At 43.6% G+C, this 16,472-nt stretch overlaps 3 protein-coding genes across 9 annotated transcripts; 1 reads left to right on the top strand and 2 right to left on the bottom strand.

Moving 5' to 3' along the window:
• Positions 1 to 907, bottom strand: LOC112902283 (phytosulfokines 4-like). The gene is made up of 2 exons (XM_025971276.1): positions 660 to 907; positions 1 to 513 (listed from the first exon to the last, which is right to left on the bottom strand). The coding sequence occupies exons 1-2, from the start codon at positions 798 to 800 to the stop codon at positions 334 to 336; spliced, it is 321 nt and encodes a 106-aa protein (XP_025827061.1). The 5' UTR covers positions 801 to 907; the 3' UTR covers positions 1 to 333.
• Positions 908 to 3,376: 2,469 nt separating this feature from the next.
• LOC112902278 (serine/threonine-protein kinase-like protein At1g28390) lies at positions 3,377 to 7,989 on the top strand. Of its 5 annotated transcripts, none has more exons than XM_025971266.1 (3): positions 4,071 to 4,245; positions 4,418 to 4,764; positions 5,635 to 7,989. In XM_025971266.1, exon 3 carries the CDS (start codon positions 5,703 to 5,705, stop codon positions 7,743 to 7,745), a length of 2,043 nt encoding a protein of 680 aa, XP_025827051.1. In that variant the 5' UTR covers positions 4,071 to 4,245; positions 4,418 to 4,764; positions 5,635 to 5,702; the 3' UTR covers positions 7,746 to 7,989. The 5 variants fall into 5 exon arrangements, with proteins under 5 accessions (XP_025827053.1, XP_025827049.1, XP_025827051.1 ...); XM_025971267.1 differs by having other exon boundaries at positions 4,071 to 4,263; XM_025971268.1 differs by lacking the exons at positions 4,071 to 4,245; positions 4,418 to 4,764 and adding an exon at positions 3,377 to 3,495.
• Positions 7,990 to 11,192: 3,203 nt separating this feature from the next.
• On the bottom strand, positions 11,193 to 14,560 carry LOC112902279 (putative wall-associated receptor kinase-like 16). Of its 3 annotated transcripts, XM_025971271.1 has the most exons (3): positions 14,429 to 14,534; positions 13,707 to 13,715; positions 11,193 to 13,590 (listed from the first exon to the last, which is right to left on the bottom strand). In XM_025971271.1, exon 3 carries the CDS (start codon positions 13,581 to 13,583, stop codon positions 11,595 to 11,597), a length of 1,989 nt encoding a protein of 662 aa, XP_025827056.1. In that variant the 5' UTR covers positions 13,584 to 13,590; positions 13,707 to 13,715; positions 14,429 to 14,534; the 3' UTR covers positions 11,193 to 11,594. The 3 variants fall into 3 exon arrangements, with proteins under 3 accessions (XP_025827056.1, XP_025827054.1, XP_025827055.1); XM_025971269.1 differs by having other exon boundaries at positions 11,193 to 13,715; positions 14,429 to 14,560; XM_025971270.1 differs by lacking the exon at positions 13,707 to 13,715 and having other exon boundaries at positions 14,429 to 14,554.
• Between the last annotated feature and the right edge of the window lie 1,912 nt (positions 14,561 to 16,472).

Raw genomic sequence — 16,472 nt, 5'->3', positions numbered from 1 at the left:
AACAGAGACGCGAAGAATAGAATGCGCGAGCACGTATTTCATTAAGAGTAGGAGGAGCCACGCAAAACTCTTGTAGTCTCGTATGTATGCATCACTGAGACACTAACTACTTAACACAGCTCTTCTTCCATGGATCCTGCTGCTGTCATGCAGCGGTGAAGATGATCGATCTGACACTGGATGGAAGGTTGACACATCTCAATGCAAGTACAATGATCCGGAGGTCGGAGCTACCGTGCATGCACATATGGATCGATTGGTGGTTGGGGCAATCTGCCGATGAGCTGAGGCAGCAGCTAGCTGTGTGATTGCGAGGAGATGTATATGTAATAGCTAGTTGTGGCCTCCTCCCTGGGTGTAGATGTAGTCGGTGTGCGCCACCAGCGTCCGCCTCATCAGGCACTCCCCCTCAGCTTCTTCGCCTCCCTCTCCGCCGCCGCCGCCGCCGCCGCCGCAGGGCCCGTCGTCGTCGTCCGCCGCCGCGAAGCCCGTCGCCTCCTCCTCGCCGTCCACCTGCAGCAGACACAGAGACAAGAGAATAAGTACGCGTGGCGTGCGGTACACGCCGGCTGCCATCTCTAACGCCATGCATGCATGGCGGCGCGAGGCCGAAGATCGAGCAGCTGCTTGGCGTTGAGCACAGAGCACGCGCGGCGCACCTCTCCGTGCTGGCCTCGGAGCTCCGCGTGGCCTCTCGAGCTCGCCGCCGACTCCCGCGCCGCGCGGGCGACGGCGGAGAGGAGCAGGAGAGACAGCAGCAGCAGCAGCAGCGCGGCTCGCCGTGGCGGCGACGGCGCCATGGCTGGCTCTTGCCGCCGGTGGGTTCTTGGGCAGAGGGAGAGAGGGTGGTTATGTGTTGGCTGGATTTATGGGAGGCCGGTGGTTTGGAGTTGAGGGGCGTTGGAAAATGGAAGGAAAGAAGGCAGGCGAGGGAGGGGAGGCCGTGGCGCCTTTAACAGGACGTAGCCAGGTCGCTGTGTGTAGTATTGTAGCGTAGCCCTGCGGGGCTGCTCAGACGAGGCAGGCATCCGATCAGGGTGACTGCGACAATGTGCTTCGATCGAAAAGCAGATGGAAAATGATAAAAAAACACTAGCAAGACAACCAAAGGTGTAAAAGATCAAGTACTCAAGTAAGCAATCGAGTGTTCGATAATCCAGCATTCTGTTCTGAACTAGACACGAGCACTACTTCACTAGGCAACGCCCCATTGTGTTTGACTATCCACGTTCGGTCATGCCGAGAAATTTGGTACGGTTTTTGCCCTGTCCGAAAATTCAGCTACTAATTAGAAAATGAACATCGAAATGCTCTGGAAGACTATAAAGACCGGACCACTCATTTGGTGTTTGGTTGGTCTAGTTCGGTCTTTGATCATGACCTAATCGATCGACCAACTTTAGCATCGCTCGTTCTCCCCCTTTAGCAGTCATTAGCCAGAATGCCGCGTGTGGGCATTGCCTTTACAAATCCACTCCACCCTTGCATTGTCCTCCCAGGCCCCCTTGGTGACCTTCTTCTTCAAACACGGTGTGATCCGAAAGTTCATCCAGCCCATGAACCGATTGAGCCATAGTTGGAGTATCATGCATAAGGTATGGTAGCTCTAAATAGAAAGTTGAGAGTGAGATGAACTAATTTATATAGCTAACTCTAGAAAGCATTGTAATCTTAGATTAATTCTTTTACACGAAGCGATGATAAAAGCGTAAACAGGTTGCAGTGCAGTTGTGGTCCACTCAGCATGCAGAGTAGGCATGATGAGGTAGGAGTGATATGCCGATGTTGAGGAAACAGATAGTGAGCTATATGATATTGGTGTAGCATGGTCCTTCTGATCATAGACACCGGACATGTCCGTTATGTCCTTTGACATGTTCCACTTTGTTTTTTATTTCACTACTAAAAACGATTTGTAGCAACGTCCTATTTTTTCTAGAGGCGGGTCAAAAAGGTAACCCGCTCCTACAAATAAAGCAGGGGTACTGTGGCATCCGATCCACCCTAGAAAAGCATATTTAGGGACGGGTTATACCATCACCCCCCTCTAGGCATCATTTTCAGGAGCAGGTGACGCCACCACCTGCCTCTGAAAATTGTGGCATTTATAGGGGCGGGTAATGGCGTCACTTGTCTCTAAAAATACATTTTTAGAGGCGGGTAATGGCATGACCCGCTCCTAAAAATGGTTTCACACAAAAAAATTCATAACTTTTTCATATGATCTCGGCTGAAGTCAAACTTTATATCAAAATTGTAGAGAATGACTAGATCTAAAACTTTATAGTTGATAACTTTTTCATTTAAGATTATTTAATTGTCTAAAAATTTATTATTAACCTACATATGGCTATGAATATATACTATCTCATACAACTCAAGTCATACTTTAAGATTTCAACAATCTTAATATTTATATACACTAAAATATATTTGTTATATTTTTTATCTATAGTCCACAATAACCATAGTGCAGAAGTTTCACTTTTTTATTTATTTATTTTTCTATATGTAAAGATTTAAATGAATTTTTGAATAAAATTGAAAATACTTTTAGGGGTGGGTGGTGGCGTCACATAGAGTGACAAGTGACTTTGTAGTGTGGTGGAGAAGAAGGTATGCGCGAGGTTTGAGTTATGCGGTTTGAATTTTGGATGATGTAGGTGTGTATATTTTATCAAAAAAAATTGTAACTCGATAGTACAGGGCTTGTGGTGGTGGCTGGTTTGCTGCAATATTTTCTTTTCTTTTTTGTTCTGCTATTTTTGATTTTTTTTTATTTTTTTATTTTCTGGAAATTGATTTGTAGAGGTGGGTACGGCATGACCGCCCCCCTAGAAATCACGCGTAAAATCGTATTTTTAGCTGCAAGAAGTAGGAACGGTACCGCACCCGCCCCTAAAAATATATTTTTACCCGTCCCTATAAATTTTTTTTACAGTGCTCTTCACAAGAAAGAGCACAAAATCTGGAGAGAGAAAGCCATAGGAAAAATTCTTGGTAAATGTTGGATCTAGCGATACATTTTGTAGGGTTGGAGGTGCCTTGATCCCGTCGTGCTAGTGGAGCCGACCCCGGTGCCTCGATCGGCTAGCTTCGTCCATCCATTTTGTTATCATCCTATTACTTCATTTGTCATGAAGGCTACACGAGTATACTTGGTGGTTGTTTTGGTCTCAAATAATAGAACCACTTTTGATAAAAACAGGTTTAAGGAGGAGTTTCTGGAAAATCCAGCTTTACGTTATTCCGGGCTGGCCCAGGGCCCAACGCCGTAACCCACACGACCTCACAAGCCCGGCCCACTCTTGCTCTCTCCTTTTTCCCCCTTCGCCGTCGCTCCCGTTGGCCGGCCGCCGGAGCGCGAGGCTCGCCGCGAGCACCGTCAGCTGCCACATCCCATTGCTCGCCGCCGGCTCCCGACCACCCCCTACTCCGTCGTGCGGCCGCATTGACGGGCGCCGCGTCCCAGCCATCCCCCTCGCCTCGCCTCCGGTACCACCCCTCCAATCTCGAACCAACCATGGCTATCCTTTTTTTTTTCTTTTTTGCACGAACACCAGCCATGGCTATCTATGCCTGTACTCCCTTTCCACTGATGTTTCAGAGCTGAAAGGCGTTTCGTCACTTCTTGTACGCTAGATGTCTAGATGATTCCATTTTCAGGGCGAGAGTGCCTACAGATTTCCAACATCCCTGCAACCCTGTCTTTTTTTTTTAAGGAGAACCTGCAACCCTGTCTGATGTGCCGCTCTAAAATGATTAAATCTTGTGCGCACAATGATTAGTCCTCTGCTCGTCTGACGGTCGCGGCGCATTCATTCGAGATCTGCCGACACTTGACCGCGTCCTACACTGCGGCGGTTCTCCAGGCATCACTGCATCCACGAAAATTCCTCTTGGGAAACCAGCTGACCGATTCCTATACGGGATGTATCGACCACTTGGCTGAGAAGGACTGGTTCGGCCACGTGGGTTCGATCCCAGTCGCACCTGTACCACAAGCTCACTCTGCCCAAAGTCACGGTCAGCTCTTTTGCGTTTCCAAGCTATAAATATAAATATTGTATCGTTGGATCTGAAGGTTCCTTTGCTGCGGAGGAAAGGAATAGTCATCAGGACGCCGGGTGCCGAAACGAGAGGGGACAGAGGAAAAAAACCCTCGCTGCCGGAGAAGTCAGTCCTGGCGGCCATCGCCGGAGTTGAGGACCTTCGTCCTGAAACTGGTGGAAGCCTATCGCGGAGGTGTGCTTGGTTGCCTTCGTATGTTTTTGGCTGCATCACTAGTGTTTTACTTCTTGAATTTTCTCTTCAAGATATACCTTCTGTAGGTAGTATATAGATTACATGGCTGCGTAGAATTAATATGCTGTTACGTATTCTGAAATTGGATTGGAGTGATTACATGTCTGCGCAGAATTGATCTCACAAAACACCATGTATATGGTAAAGATGTAGCACAAAACCACATGTGCCATGTTCTTTTGCACAAAACCTCACGATGGAGATGGTTGTCCAGTAGCACAAAACAGGATGGTTTACAATCTCCGTTCCAAGTGAGCACACACATGGGTGCTGGAATAGCTTGAAGCTTCCACTGCACGTCGGGAGGATGGAAAGCCACTAGACATCTTCACCCTGTTCCTTGCCTGGTGAGAGATCAATGCCAGCGCAACGCCAGGGTGCTGAAGACCAAGGCTGCAGCTTGCCCTGGTGTGGATTTGGGGTACGGGAGGCCAGCATGTAGAGCACTATGGTTATGAGGTGGGGGTTCTTGATTAGGCTACTAAGGGGATTTGTGGGTCTTTGGTTGGTTGAATTTAGCTGGATTTGTTATATTGGATTATCTGACTGGAAACTGAGTGTCTTTCTACGAGTTTGTTAATAGATTTGAGGTTTTCTTTGATTACCTTTAGGGATTTTTTGATCTATATCTTTATATGGTAATGTACTCACTTGATTGGGTCACACGGGGTGAACAATGGTAGTCCAACATCCATCCTCATCCTCTCCTAGTTGCATGCTTCAACTTGTGCAGCTGTGGGTAGCAACATCCCTGTTACACTCACAAGTGTCTTCATCAATTCACTCTTCTCCAACACAATATTAGCCCTCCATTGCCAGATACTGTGCTTGCTTGAAATGTAGAGTGCTAAAATATGAAGTTTTCTCATGTGTTTTGTGCACAAGAATACAAACATGTGCTTTTGTGTCGTCAGTTTTCTCTATATACCTGTGAAATTTGCTATATTGTTTCTATCAAAATAATTTAGAAAAATTGATTGTACGACTGACGATCTAATCCTTTTTGGGCCTGCAGCTTCAGTTTCAAATAGCTAGGCTATAAGGTCTTAATTGAATTGCTCTGATGTCTGTATATACTTGAATTGATCTGATGTCTGTGTAACTTGGCTAATGGATCTTGCATTCTCCCACTAATTTAATGGCTAAAAAAGCTGTGCCATAGAGATAGTAAAGCGTGAGAAGTACTGCTAAACAAGTTGAGTATATACAGAAAAGATTGGACCAAATTAAATTTTATGCTGCCTGAAAACATATTTCAAATATATGGTATTAATATTACTATTGATTTTTCAATGTCTCCTTATTATATTTTCTTTTTTCTTTTGGCAGAGACGGTGTGCTCAACATTGAGGGATCTGTAATGTTGGCATACAACAGTACTCGCAGAAAATAGGATTATGACCGGAAATATCACACAATGCGATGATAAGTTGAAGTTTGAAGTAGACATCAATCAGAGTATTAAGGTTTTCACAGAAGATGAGATTAAACGGATTACTAGCAACTTTAGCATTCCCATTGGACAAGGTGGCTTTGGAGAAGTGTATAAAGGGACTCTTGATGATGACTATGATCTTGTTGCAGTGAAGAGATATATCAGCAAAGATTTAAGAAAAGAGTTTATGGAAGAAGTAAGCATCCATAGTCAAATGAGTCACAAAAACGTGGTGGAGCTCATAGGCTATTGCATTGGGGAAAGTACTCTAATGATTGTTACTAAGTATATCTCCAAAGGAAACCTTGATGACATACTCCACAACAGTAACATTTCCATCCCTTTGGATGTAAGACTGGGTATTGCTATAGGGTGCGCAGAAGCATTGAGCTACATGCATTCAATGCATTTATCAAGTGACAGCCTTGTTTGCCATGGTGATATTAAGCCTGCCAACATACTTCTAGATGGCAATCTGACAGCAAAATTGTCGGACTTTGGAGTGTCAAGGCTTCTTGCAGGTGGTGTCACTCAGTACACTGACCATATAAAAGGAAGCATATCTTACATGGATCCTATATACTTTCATGAGGGATGTCTTACTCCGAGGAGTGATGTTTATAGTTTTGGAATGGTTCTCTGGGAACTATTAGCTCGAAAAAGGTTAAGAAAAGGTGACATTAATCTCTGTGCAAATGGGAAATGCAGAGAAATATTTGATGCTGCAATAGTAAATGAGAACAATATGAAGATTCTAAAAGAAATGAGGAGATTGGCGACTGAATGCCTAACACTGGTAATTCATAAACGTCCTCAGATGAATGCTGTGGCAAAACGCCTTCGGATACTTAAAAAAGAGTTAAAGGACATACATGAAAAATATTCTAAACCCATTTTGGCATCGCACCACTCATGGTGCAAAAACTACAACCAGGACATTACCATGCCCAGCCCCAGCTATAATTCTAGGATTCAGCTTAAGAAGAGTTTGGGCATTTTCAAAAGAAATCTTAGCAATTCTAAGATTCTACCGGAAGTCGGCAATGTGAGAATTTTCACACATGAGGAGCTAAATGACGTCACACATAATTACTCGTATCTACTCAGTGGTGGTACTTCTGGTAAGGTTTACAAAGGAGCTCTTGAGGACAATACAGTGGTAGCGGTGAGGATTTTTTCTGAGGTACTTGAGGGCTTTGAAGAGGCGTTTATCAATGGAGGGATGATCCTATCTCAAACTATCCACAAGAACATCATCAGACTATTGGGTTATTGCTTGGATACCGATTGTCCAGCTTTCGTGTATGAGTATGCTGCTAAAGGTAGCCTCTCTGACGTTCTAGATGGACGTGCAGATTTCCCACTACATTTTCGTGTGAAGATTGCAGTTCAGACAGCAGAAGCATTGGAATACCTCCATTCCTCAGCAACTGGTATCATCAGACATGGTTATGTTGTACCATCCAAGATACTTCTTGATGACAATTTCACGCCGAAGCTGACAGGCTTTTCATGGGCACGGAGGCTTACCAAGGAAAGCAACATTACTGTCAGTGATGATGTAATTTGTAGCCGATTTCCCTCGAGTGGGCTCAACAAGGATCCAATTCATGATCAGTATGCGTTACTCAAGTTGAAAATCGACGTGTACCAGTTTGGTGTTCTTCTCTTGACACTCATTAGTAGGAAGAGCTTCATATTTTACGCGGATCATGGTCACCTCATCTCACAATTCCGCGCAGCTTACGAGGCAGATAACAGAGGAAGGACATTTTTTGACGATGATATCGTAGCTCATGAAGATGTTGCTCTCCTTGAAGAGATCGGGAGACTGTCACTGAAATGTGTTTGTGAGGAAATAGATCAGAGGCCAACAATGAAGGAAGTGGCAGAACACCTTCGGGTAATTAGGAGTTCTTGGAAGAAGAGCTCGGCAGAGGGAGCTACACTGGTGTCTGAAACGGCCGATGCTGAAGGCGCTAAACCTGACAGGCCACGTGGTTGATCCAAAGAGATTGATCCAAAGTGATCGTGTACATGTTGTGTGTGATCTGTTGTATTGTTATCAAAACATCTTGCCTGCACTGCAACTTGGGTTGCCATTGTGCTGTCAGTCAGATGCTGTTATCTGAACTTGCATGCAACCTGCATCTCACACTGTCGATTACATAATGTTATCTGAACCTGTTCTGCTAATAGATGTAGAATATTTATCTTCAGTGTTGGTAGTGCTGTTTCTCTAAACATAAGAAATGTGCAGAAACATGATGTGATCGAGAAGCTATAGAGGTGATCTTTTTACTACATTGTTGGTCAGGTCGCGCAGCTCAGCGAGCGAGCAAAGTTTGCGGTTTATGCTGTCTGAAGATACGGTTTTGATGAGTGTACTGTAATTTGGTTTCCATTGCTCCCAGGAGAACTTCTGTTACTTTTGTTCGACTAGCAAATGAATAAATATACTTGCAAATACAAATACCCATGGAATCAGTAGTGGTATACAAGGGAAGAAGCTCGTGTTTCGAAATTGTCGAGCAATAGTCCTATTTTAATAAATGAAAAAATTCCTCACATCACACCTTCCTACTGAATGCACACGAACCATTTTATATACTCGTGAAATCAGATAAAATAGTAGGAAAATAAATTAGGCACATTTAGAACCCAAGAATTTCGGACTGTGGCCCGCTTAGGGATGTCAATGGGTACCCGTTACCCGTTACCCGACGGGTAAAAATACCATTAGGGCATGGGTATGGAAAAATTTTAAACCCATGGGTATAAAAATGGGTATGAAGTTGTACCCAATGGGTACGATGGGTATGGGTACGGGAACCAGGTACCCATACCCGTTTACCCATCCACCCATTTATTTTTAGCCCACATGTTAATTTAGCCCAACAAGCCCAACAAATAAAAAAAACTGGCCCAACAAGCCCGAATATAAAAAGAAAAACTAAACCCTAACCCTCACTCCCCTAATCCCTGAGTTGTGGCTGTTTTATTAACTTATTATATGGTTATTGGTTGGACATGTGGATATGTTTGTATTGATGAATTCTTTATCTTTTAGTATGATTTAAGACTTGCTAGTTGCTACAATATGTATACTATTGCTCGCTGTTATTGAATTATTTGCTGTCGTTGAAAGTTAAATTTGGCGGGTATGGAATACCCATGGGTACCCGTTACCCAGATGGGTAAGGGTATGGGTGGGTTTTCTACCCGCAGCAGGGTATGGGTACGGATATGGGTATAAGTTTTCTAGATGGGTATGGGTTTGGTTTAGTGGTACCCATGGATTTTATACCCATTGACATCCCTAGCCCCGCTGGCCTGGCCCATCATCCATAAACCCAAGCAACTTGCAAACCCAAGCAGCTTCAGATCCGCTGAGACTCTGACAGAAAGAGTCATCGCAGTACCTGGCCACCCGGGGCCAACAGGCCGACAACAAGAATCCTCACAACAGGAGGTGCCATGACATAGGAGTTCTACTATACCACTTTCAGTTAGATGAAGCGGAACGAGATTTGGGTCAGAAACTCCAATCCTTGTTTATCTCTTGGCTACAACCACTAGAAATAGGTTTTGACTGTAGCTAAAAATCATTTTGGTACTTGTGATAAATGAGACAATATACATGTGTATCAAAGGATACAGAACTTTTGTTATTCCATTATCTTATAAATAAATGGTTCAAACCGATTTTCAGTGTTGCCAAAAGATATTCATCATTAAACTCAGGATCAATATCCGTGATGACCAAACAAGATGATCCTAAATGTATAATATAATCAGGAGCCCAAAAAGATATAGTTTCAATACACGAAGATATACTTGCAGCGATATATACATTTATCATTTTTCCCTTTTAGGACATACATCTTCTGATATCTACCAGTAAATAAACACGAGCAAGTACAAAAAGGCTAGATTGTTCCATATAAACAAAGCACCCGCGTGCAAACTGGACGGAGAATCATAATCATGGAGCAAACAGCCAATACACTAGCTAGCCTCATGTCGCTGCGGACAGCGTGCTCCATGTCCAAGAAGGCCCTCGTCGTCTTCCTCCTCGCGCCGCTGCTGATGGCTCCCCGCCGGTGGGAGAGAAGACCCTGAAGGAGCCGTGCGCTAGGGTTAGCTACTGCTCGGACATCGACTGCGTGAACATGTGCTACTACCTGGGGTACAATTGGCACTGGGCCAAGTGTATCCTGGACGACGGGAAGTACCACTGCTGTTGTAACCATCACAAGCCTCCCTCCGGGCAAATGGTGAATCATTGATGGATGCATGCATGATTCATCATCAGCAACTGGTGTTTTAATTTGTTAACGAAGAAAGCATGATGCGTGATTGAACAAGGTTCTCTCGTAGTTACGCGCGTCATTATAATTCTTCTCTTCTTAATGAAAAACAAGCTCAGCCACGGGCTCGAAAAATCTTGCATGCACTGTCAATTGAGATGCGTCATCATAAACGTTCGTAAATGACATGTGTATCAGATACAGAACATTTTATTATTCCATTACCTCATAAATAAAAAAATGAGTCAAAAAGATTTCCGTTGGCACCAAAAGATACGGTTTCAGTATTAAAATCTGGATCAATATTCTCGAGAATCCAATAAGACTGTGCTAAATTTATATTTAGCTGCCCATAAATGCACCTAAAGATATGGTATCTGCACATGAAGATATAGCTCCAGCGCTACATTTATTTATTTTCCTTTTAGTACATCCATTGATACCAATAAAACGCGAGAAATATCAAAAAAAAATGCTCGATTATTCTTGTTGGAGGCACACAATTCCACACGTCACACCTTCCTACAGACTCGTAAAAATCGGATAAATACTAGGAAAATAAGCCCAATAATTTCGCAGTGCGGCCTTAAAGCTGAGAATACTAGCCGGGCCAGCGGCCCATCATCTAAACCCGCGCAGCCTGGCAAGCTCGGTCCACAGATTGTCTCTTTCCTTGTCCCTCTCGGGCCCGCCTCCTCGCCGAAATCTTCAGGCTGCCGAGCTCCTGCCAGTGGCAGCCATGGCTGGCATGGCCACCGCCTTCCACTAGCTCACCCTCGTCGACTGTGTCTGCGCTCTCCGTGCGTCGGCCGGCTGCGCCCCATTGGCATCTGGTTGGTAATGGGATCTCGAAACAAATTGCCTCTGTTCCTTTTAATTTGATATGCTTTAGGTTCAGAGTATTTCCATTTAATTTGATGTGAATATAATTTAAGCAAAAAAATACATTCGGATTTCCAAAACGCGTATCTTCTATTTGACGAGTGCTGCAATCTAAATTTAGGATACGTTCCTTTGTTTTCTTTGTTAGAGCACGAGCCTCCAAGCATATTAGATTTGGATGGCAGAAAATTTGACTGAGAAAGCAGAACAAAACTTAGCTGGCTATTGTCTAGAAATTTCGGAAAGGTCGGTACAATGCGTTAGCGAAACCAATTTTTGATGGCAAATAATGTGCGCATAAATTGATGAGTCAAAGATTACACAAACTCAAAGCCTCAAATAGTTCAAAAATAAATTTTCTACCAGGAGAAGCTGACGGATGCATGGGTCAATTAGGGAACCTAGCCAAACGCTTAGCTTCTGAAGAACAGAACTGGTCTGCAACGTCCTGCAGGACGCAGCTTGGAATAGCGGCTAACAAATCCAGAAAGAAAGTTTAGACAATTCGAGAGTTTGTGTGCTGAGTTTAGAGAGGGATCCGGCATGAAGACCATCTCTTGAAACAGGTTGCTGGCCTCCTTCCGTTGGGTCTAAGCTAGTAGCTATCCGCCTTTGGCCATCCTTGTTCCATCGTGTGTACGTGCAACTTGTGAAGCTAGTAGCTATCCGCCTTGGCTGGCCTTGTTCCAAGATGCTCTAAGCATCTCGAGGCGTTCTGCCACCTCCTTCATTGTGGGTCTCTCATCTGATTCCAGTTTGGTGCACTCAGTTGCTAGCCTCCCGATCCCTTCAAGCAGGATGATATCCTCTGTAGCCTTGATATCCTTATCAAACATCGCTACTCCTCTGTTGTCTGAATGATAAGCTTTGTTGTATCTGGTCACAAGGTCCATAACTCTACGGTCTTCATCGTATACAGATATCTTCCTGGTGATGAGCTCGAAAAGAACAATCCCGAAGCTGTACACATCACTTTTCACCGTCAGAAGCCCAGTCTGCACAAAGTTTGGGTCGCTGTAGTGCCTGTAAACTACAATAGGGCCTGAATCGTAGTCCTTGGTAAGCCTCCTTGAAAGTGAAAAACCTGAGACCTTGGGCATGAAGCCATCATCTAGAAGGATGTTCGAAGGGTTGACACTACCATGTCTGATGCAACCAGAATCAGACGAGTGCATGTATGCTAATGCTTTTGCAGTTCTGATCGCAATCTGCAACCGCAGTTCGAGGGGGAAACATTTGGTACCATTCAGGAGGTCTGAGAGAGTACCATTAGCAGCATACTCATATATAAAAATTGGAACGTCAACCTCCAGGCAAAAGCCCAAAAGTTTGATAATATTGTTGTGGGTGAGTTGAGCATGGATCATCGCTTCGTTAACGAAATGATATCTATGCACCTCATGTAACTGAAGAGATTTTTTCACTGCCACCACCGTGTTGTCCTCAAGAGTACCCTTGTACACCTCTGCTAACCAGCCTTCACCGACTAGTTTTGAGAAGTTCTTTGTGATTTCATATAGCTCCGCCACTGTAAAAAATCTCATGCTGCCAAGCTTTGTTAGTATCTCAGGATCCACGACATCCGTCTCGAAGATGCCCAAACTCCTCTTTCTGCGGTGCCCAACTGAGCTGGTACAGTTGAAGCTGCTTGAGCCAACCTTTTGTGACCTCAAAAGGAGTTCCCTTTTTTCTTGTCCTCCCTGCAGAGCTTTCCACAGAATCAAAAGGCGTTTAGCAACATCACTAATCCTAGGACGTTTATGAATGTCCAGTGTCAGGCATTCAGTAGCCAGCTTGCCTATTTCCTCAAGGATCTTCATATTGGCCTTACAAGCTATTTCTGCATCAAAAAGCTTCCTCAACGATTCACTTTTACCGCAGGCATTACTGAAAGTTGATATGAGGCTAGAGTTCCCCTGTTTTATCCTTTTCCTAGCTATGATTTCCAAGAGAACAGCTCCAAAACTATAAACATCACTCCTCGGAGTAAGACGCCCTTCCCGAAGATGTATAGGATCCATGTAATCTATACTTCCTTTTACATTCCTAGTGTACTGAGTGATGCCTCCTAAAAGAAGCCTTGCCAGTCCAAAATCTGAAACTTTTGCTGTAAGATTTTCATCTAAAAGTATGTTGGCAGGTTTAATATCACCATGGTATACAAGGCTGTCACTTGATAAATGCATCGAATGCATGTAGCTCAATGCTTCTGCGCACCCTATAGCAATACCCAATCTTACGTCCAGAGGAATGGAAATAGTACTGTTGTGGAGTATGTCATCCAGGTTTCCTTTGGAGATATACTCTGTTACCAGCGTTAGAGTACTTTCTCCAATACAATAGCCTATTAGCTTCACAACGTTTTTATGGCTCATTTGTCTATGAATGCCTACTTCTTCCATAAACTCTTCTCTCAACTCTTTGCGGATATATCTCTTAACTGCAACTAGATCATAGTCATCACCAAGGATCCCTTTATAGACTTCTCCAAAGCCACCTTTCCCAATAAGAGTGCTGTAGTTGCTAGTGATTGTTTTAATCTCATCTTCTGTGAAAGTCATAATATTGTGATTGCTGTCGACTGTCCACCCTTCCATGTCATGATCTGGTGTGAGCTCTCCAGGTGAACGCGCGTCTTCTGGAAATTCCATTTTATGCCTACACTATAGAAGTCACAATATGCAGGAACTGGCACTTCTACAAAGAATCTGCTAAGTGTGTCTAAGGCATCATAGACAGTTGATTTAGTATAATATTTTGTCCTAAGAACGCACCAACTTTGTCTGCATCAACAGGTGGAAATAGCTCAAATTAGAAAGCAATTACATCTCACATTAAGGATACATAATTTATTCTTTGAACGGGAAGCTGTAGCCTAATCTCTGTTCTTTAAGGCTGTAAGATCTAAGGGTTTGATCATGGACCATGGAACCAAATATTTCCATATAACATTTAATAGATAGATACACAGGAATACCTTATAAAACCCTGATCTAGTCTCTAATTGGCTGATTTCATGGTTCTTGGGAGGTACTAGGAGGTATCAAAGAAATTGCTCTAGGGAGGCACCACTCACTCTGTTTATAAATATATATATATATATAACGTTTAGAAAATGCTAATTAGATTATAAATTAGTTTATCCTAAATGTCATATATTTAAAACCAAACGGAGCACCAAAGTCTAGTACTTAGATACTAAAGTTATAACCTCTTGAATTATAATTTGGTTGTACCTCTTGCTACATCCCAAGGACAGTGAAAAGGCTTTTCCAAATACAATCACACAGTCTCTGCGCAGTGGCCACTTAACTAGAGAACACCTATGTCGGACGGAAAATCTAACGGTTTCACAGTGGTTTTCACAACTCGAGAGACATAAATTTTAGATGGAATGATCTCCCTGGGTTTCTTCCTCAAGAAATGAAAGGGAAAAAAAAAGAACTTCAAGAGTGAAAGAGCAAGGGGTCTGCGAAGGGAAAGGCGGTGTGCATACCAGGCACCTCAGCGGCAACTGGCCGCTGAGTTCAGATCTTCAGAAGGAGCCTTTTGCCATCGACGTCGGTGATGGCCTCCAAGACCTATCTCTGGCCAACCGATAGCAAAGAGCTCTTCGCTCCCCCCCCCCCCCCCCCCCAACAACCCCCTCAAATAAAGCTTGGTGGCTCGAACCTTACAGGTCCTGAACTCCTGATGATTCTTCCTAACTCCTGAAGAAAAAAGGCTATGAGGTTATAATGCAATGAACCAGTATAGGCAAAACGCGTTCGAGGAAAACACTGCACGCAAAAGCGCGTGAATGCAATTATGCAAGAAAGAGTTGCTAGATATTAGTTGACTTGCACATTGCTGAGCTTATCCTCTGGTCTTGAAAAGATTCTTTCTGAACTGTATGATTGAGACCTGATGACCAAGTGACCGGCCGGTCAGACTCCTACAGCGATGCATACATATACACCAGCATAGTCGGTTCACCTGTCAAAATCAAGACAAGTAACAGTGGAAGGGCGTTTTTCTGATAAAGACATCACAGCTGAAGAAGACATCATTGTTCTTGAAGAGCTTGGGAGATTGGCTCCGGAGTACAAAATTTGGAGGATATGGAAAGTCTGACAGCAGATTGGCTCTGAAGGCTATGGAATTTCATCAAGGGAATGAAAAACCAGTAATGTGTGAAGTGGTACAGAACCTCCAGATGATTAAGACGTCCTGGAAGAAGCGCACGGCCAAGGGAGCAGCACAAGTAACTGGAACTGACCACATCATAGGCGGCGCTGAAGACACGAAAGCTGATGCACAACTTGGTTCAGAGGTTGAAGACTCAGCCTAAGTGCTGCTCCATACACTTGCATATGCCATGTCGTACTGTGTTACCAGAAATCGAATGTACTATAAGTTTGTTCATATGTTGTCTCTGGTACGATGTCATCTGATCGAAGAACCTGTATGTATTTTGTGTTCATGGTTTCCATTGTATGGAGTCATCTGAAGTTGCTTGTAGTACCAGTACCAGGTGCTGAAATTAGGATCCTGTACATCAAGACATCTAAAAGTTCCATAATTAATCTTTACACAGGAGTGGTCTTGTTGCTCTCCCTTTTTTTTTCAGAGCTCATGCCTTGCCTGATATTGAGGTTTTTAGTGGATTCTGAGACTAGTTAAACCAAAGTCAGCCTGCGAGCCTGACTGAAGAAGATTTCCCGGACCGGCCGGCCCACCAACCTAGCAAGCCCATTAAGCCCAGCCACGCTGGTTCTTCCACGTTGGTTCTTCTTCTCCAGCAAGGATGACGGCGAGCTCCGAGTCAAAAAAAAAAAAAAAGATGACGGCGAGCTCCTTCCTGAAATCAGAGAGCGAGCTTACACGGTACGCTAGAACCACCATGGTCCCTGTTGATCGTCTCAATCTTCCGTTGCAAAATCATTTTCTGAGAAAGAAATGTGACGAGTTATCAGTAGTACTGTTTGCTATTTGAGCATCCATGGAACATGATTTTGCAGATAATTTGTAACAGTACCTTTTATATTCGGAAAAATGGATGTGTTGTTTCCTATGCTCTTTGAAAGGGTTTGAGCTTTGATCCTACCAGAACGAGGAAATAAATTAGAAAATTTGAGAAAAGTACAACTTTACAACAAAATAAGCATGAACTTCAAACTTTTCAAGATAGGTTAGAATGTTAGATCATACTGCAAGACATTTAACAAGTAGTATTCTGGTAGGTCCTAAACTTCAAGTTTGGGTTGTGGGTTCTGTAATAATAATGTTGCCATAGAATGGAACATCCGGAATATAATCTCATGAGTCATGACTACTTCTCATCTCCATGGGCACCACGAGGCAAAATCGAAAATTGAAACTTGAAAGCAGTCAAAACTAACGTTCATATTTTCACAGAAGATGAGATTAAAAGAACCACCAGCAATTACCAAATTCCTATCAGAAAAGGAGGATTTCGAGAAGTCTATTGAGGGGCCCTTGCAATTGATGATGACTATGATCTAGTTGCCGTGAAAAGATATATCTGCGGATATTTAAGA

This window comes from Panicum hallii, chromosome 8, assembly GCF_002211085.1.
Source record: "Panicum hallii strain FIL2 chromosome 8, PHallii_v3.1, whole genome shotgun sequence".
In the NCBI taxonomy this organism is placed as follows: Eukaryota; Viridiplantae; Streptophyta; class Magnoliopsida; order Poales; family Poaceae; genus Panicum; species Panicum hallii.
The sequence above is the reverse complement of the archived record's forward strand: the minus strand, read 5'-3'. Positions and strand labels throughout refer to the sequence as shown.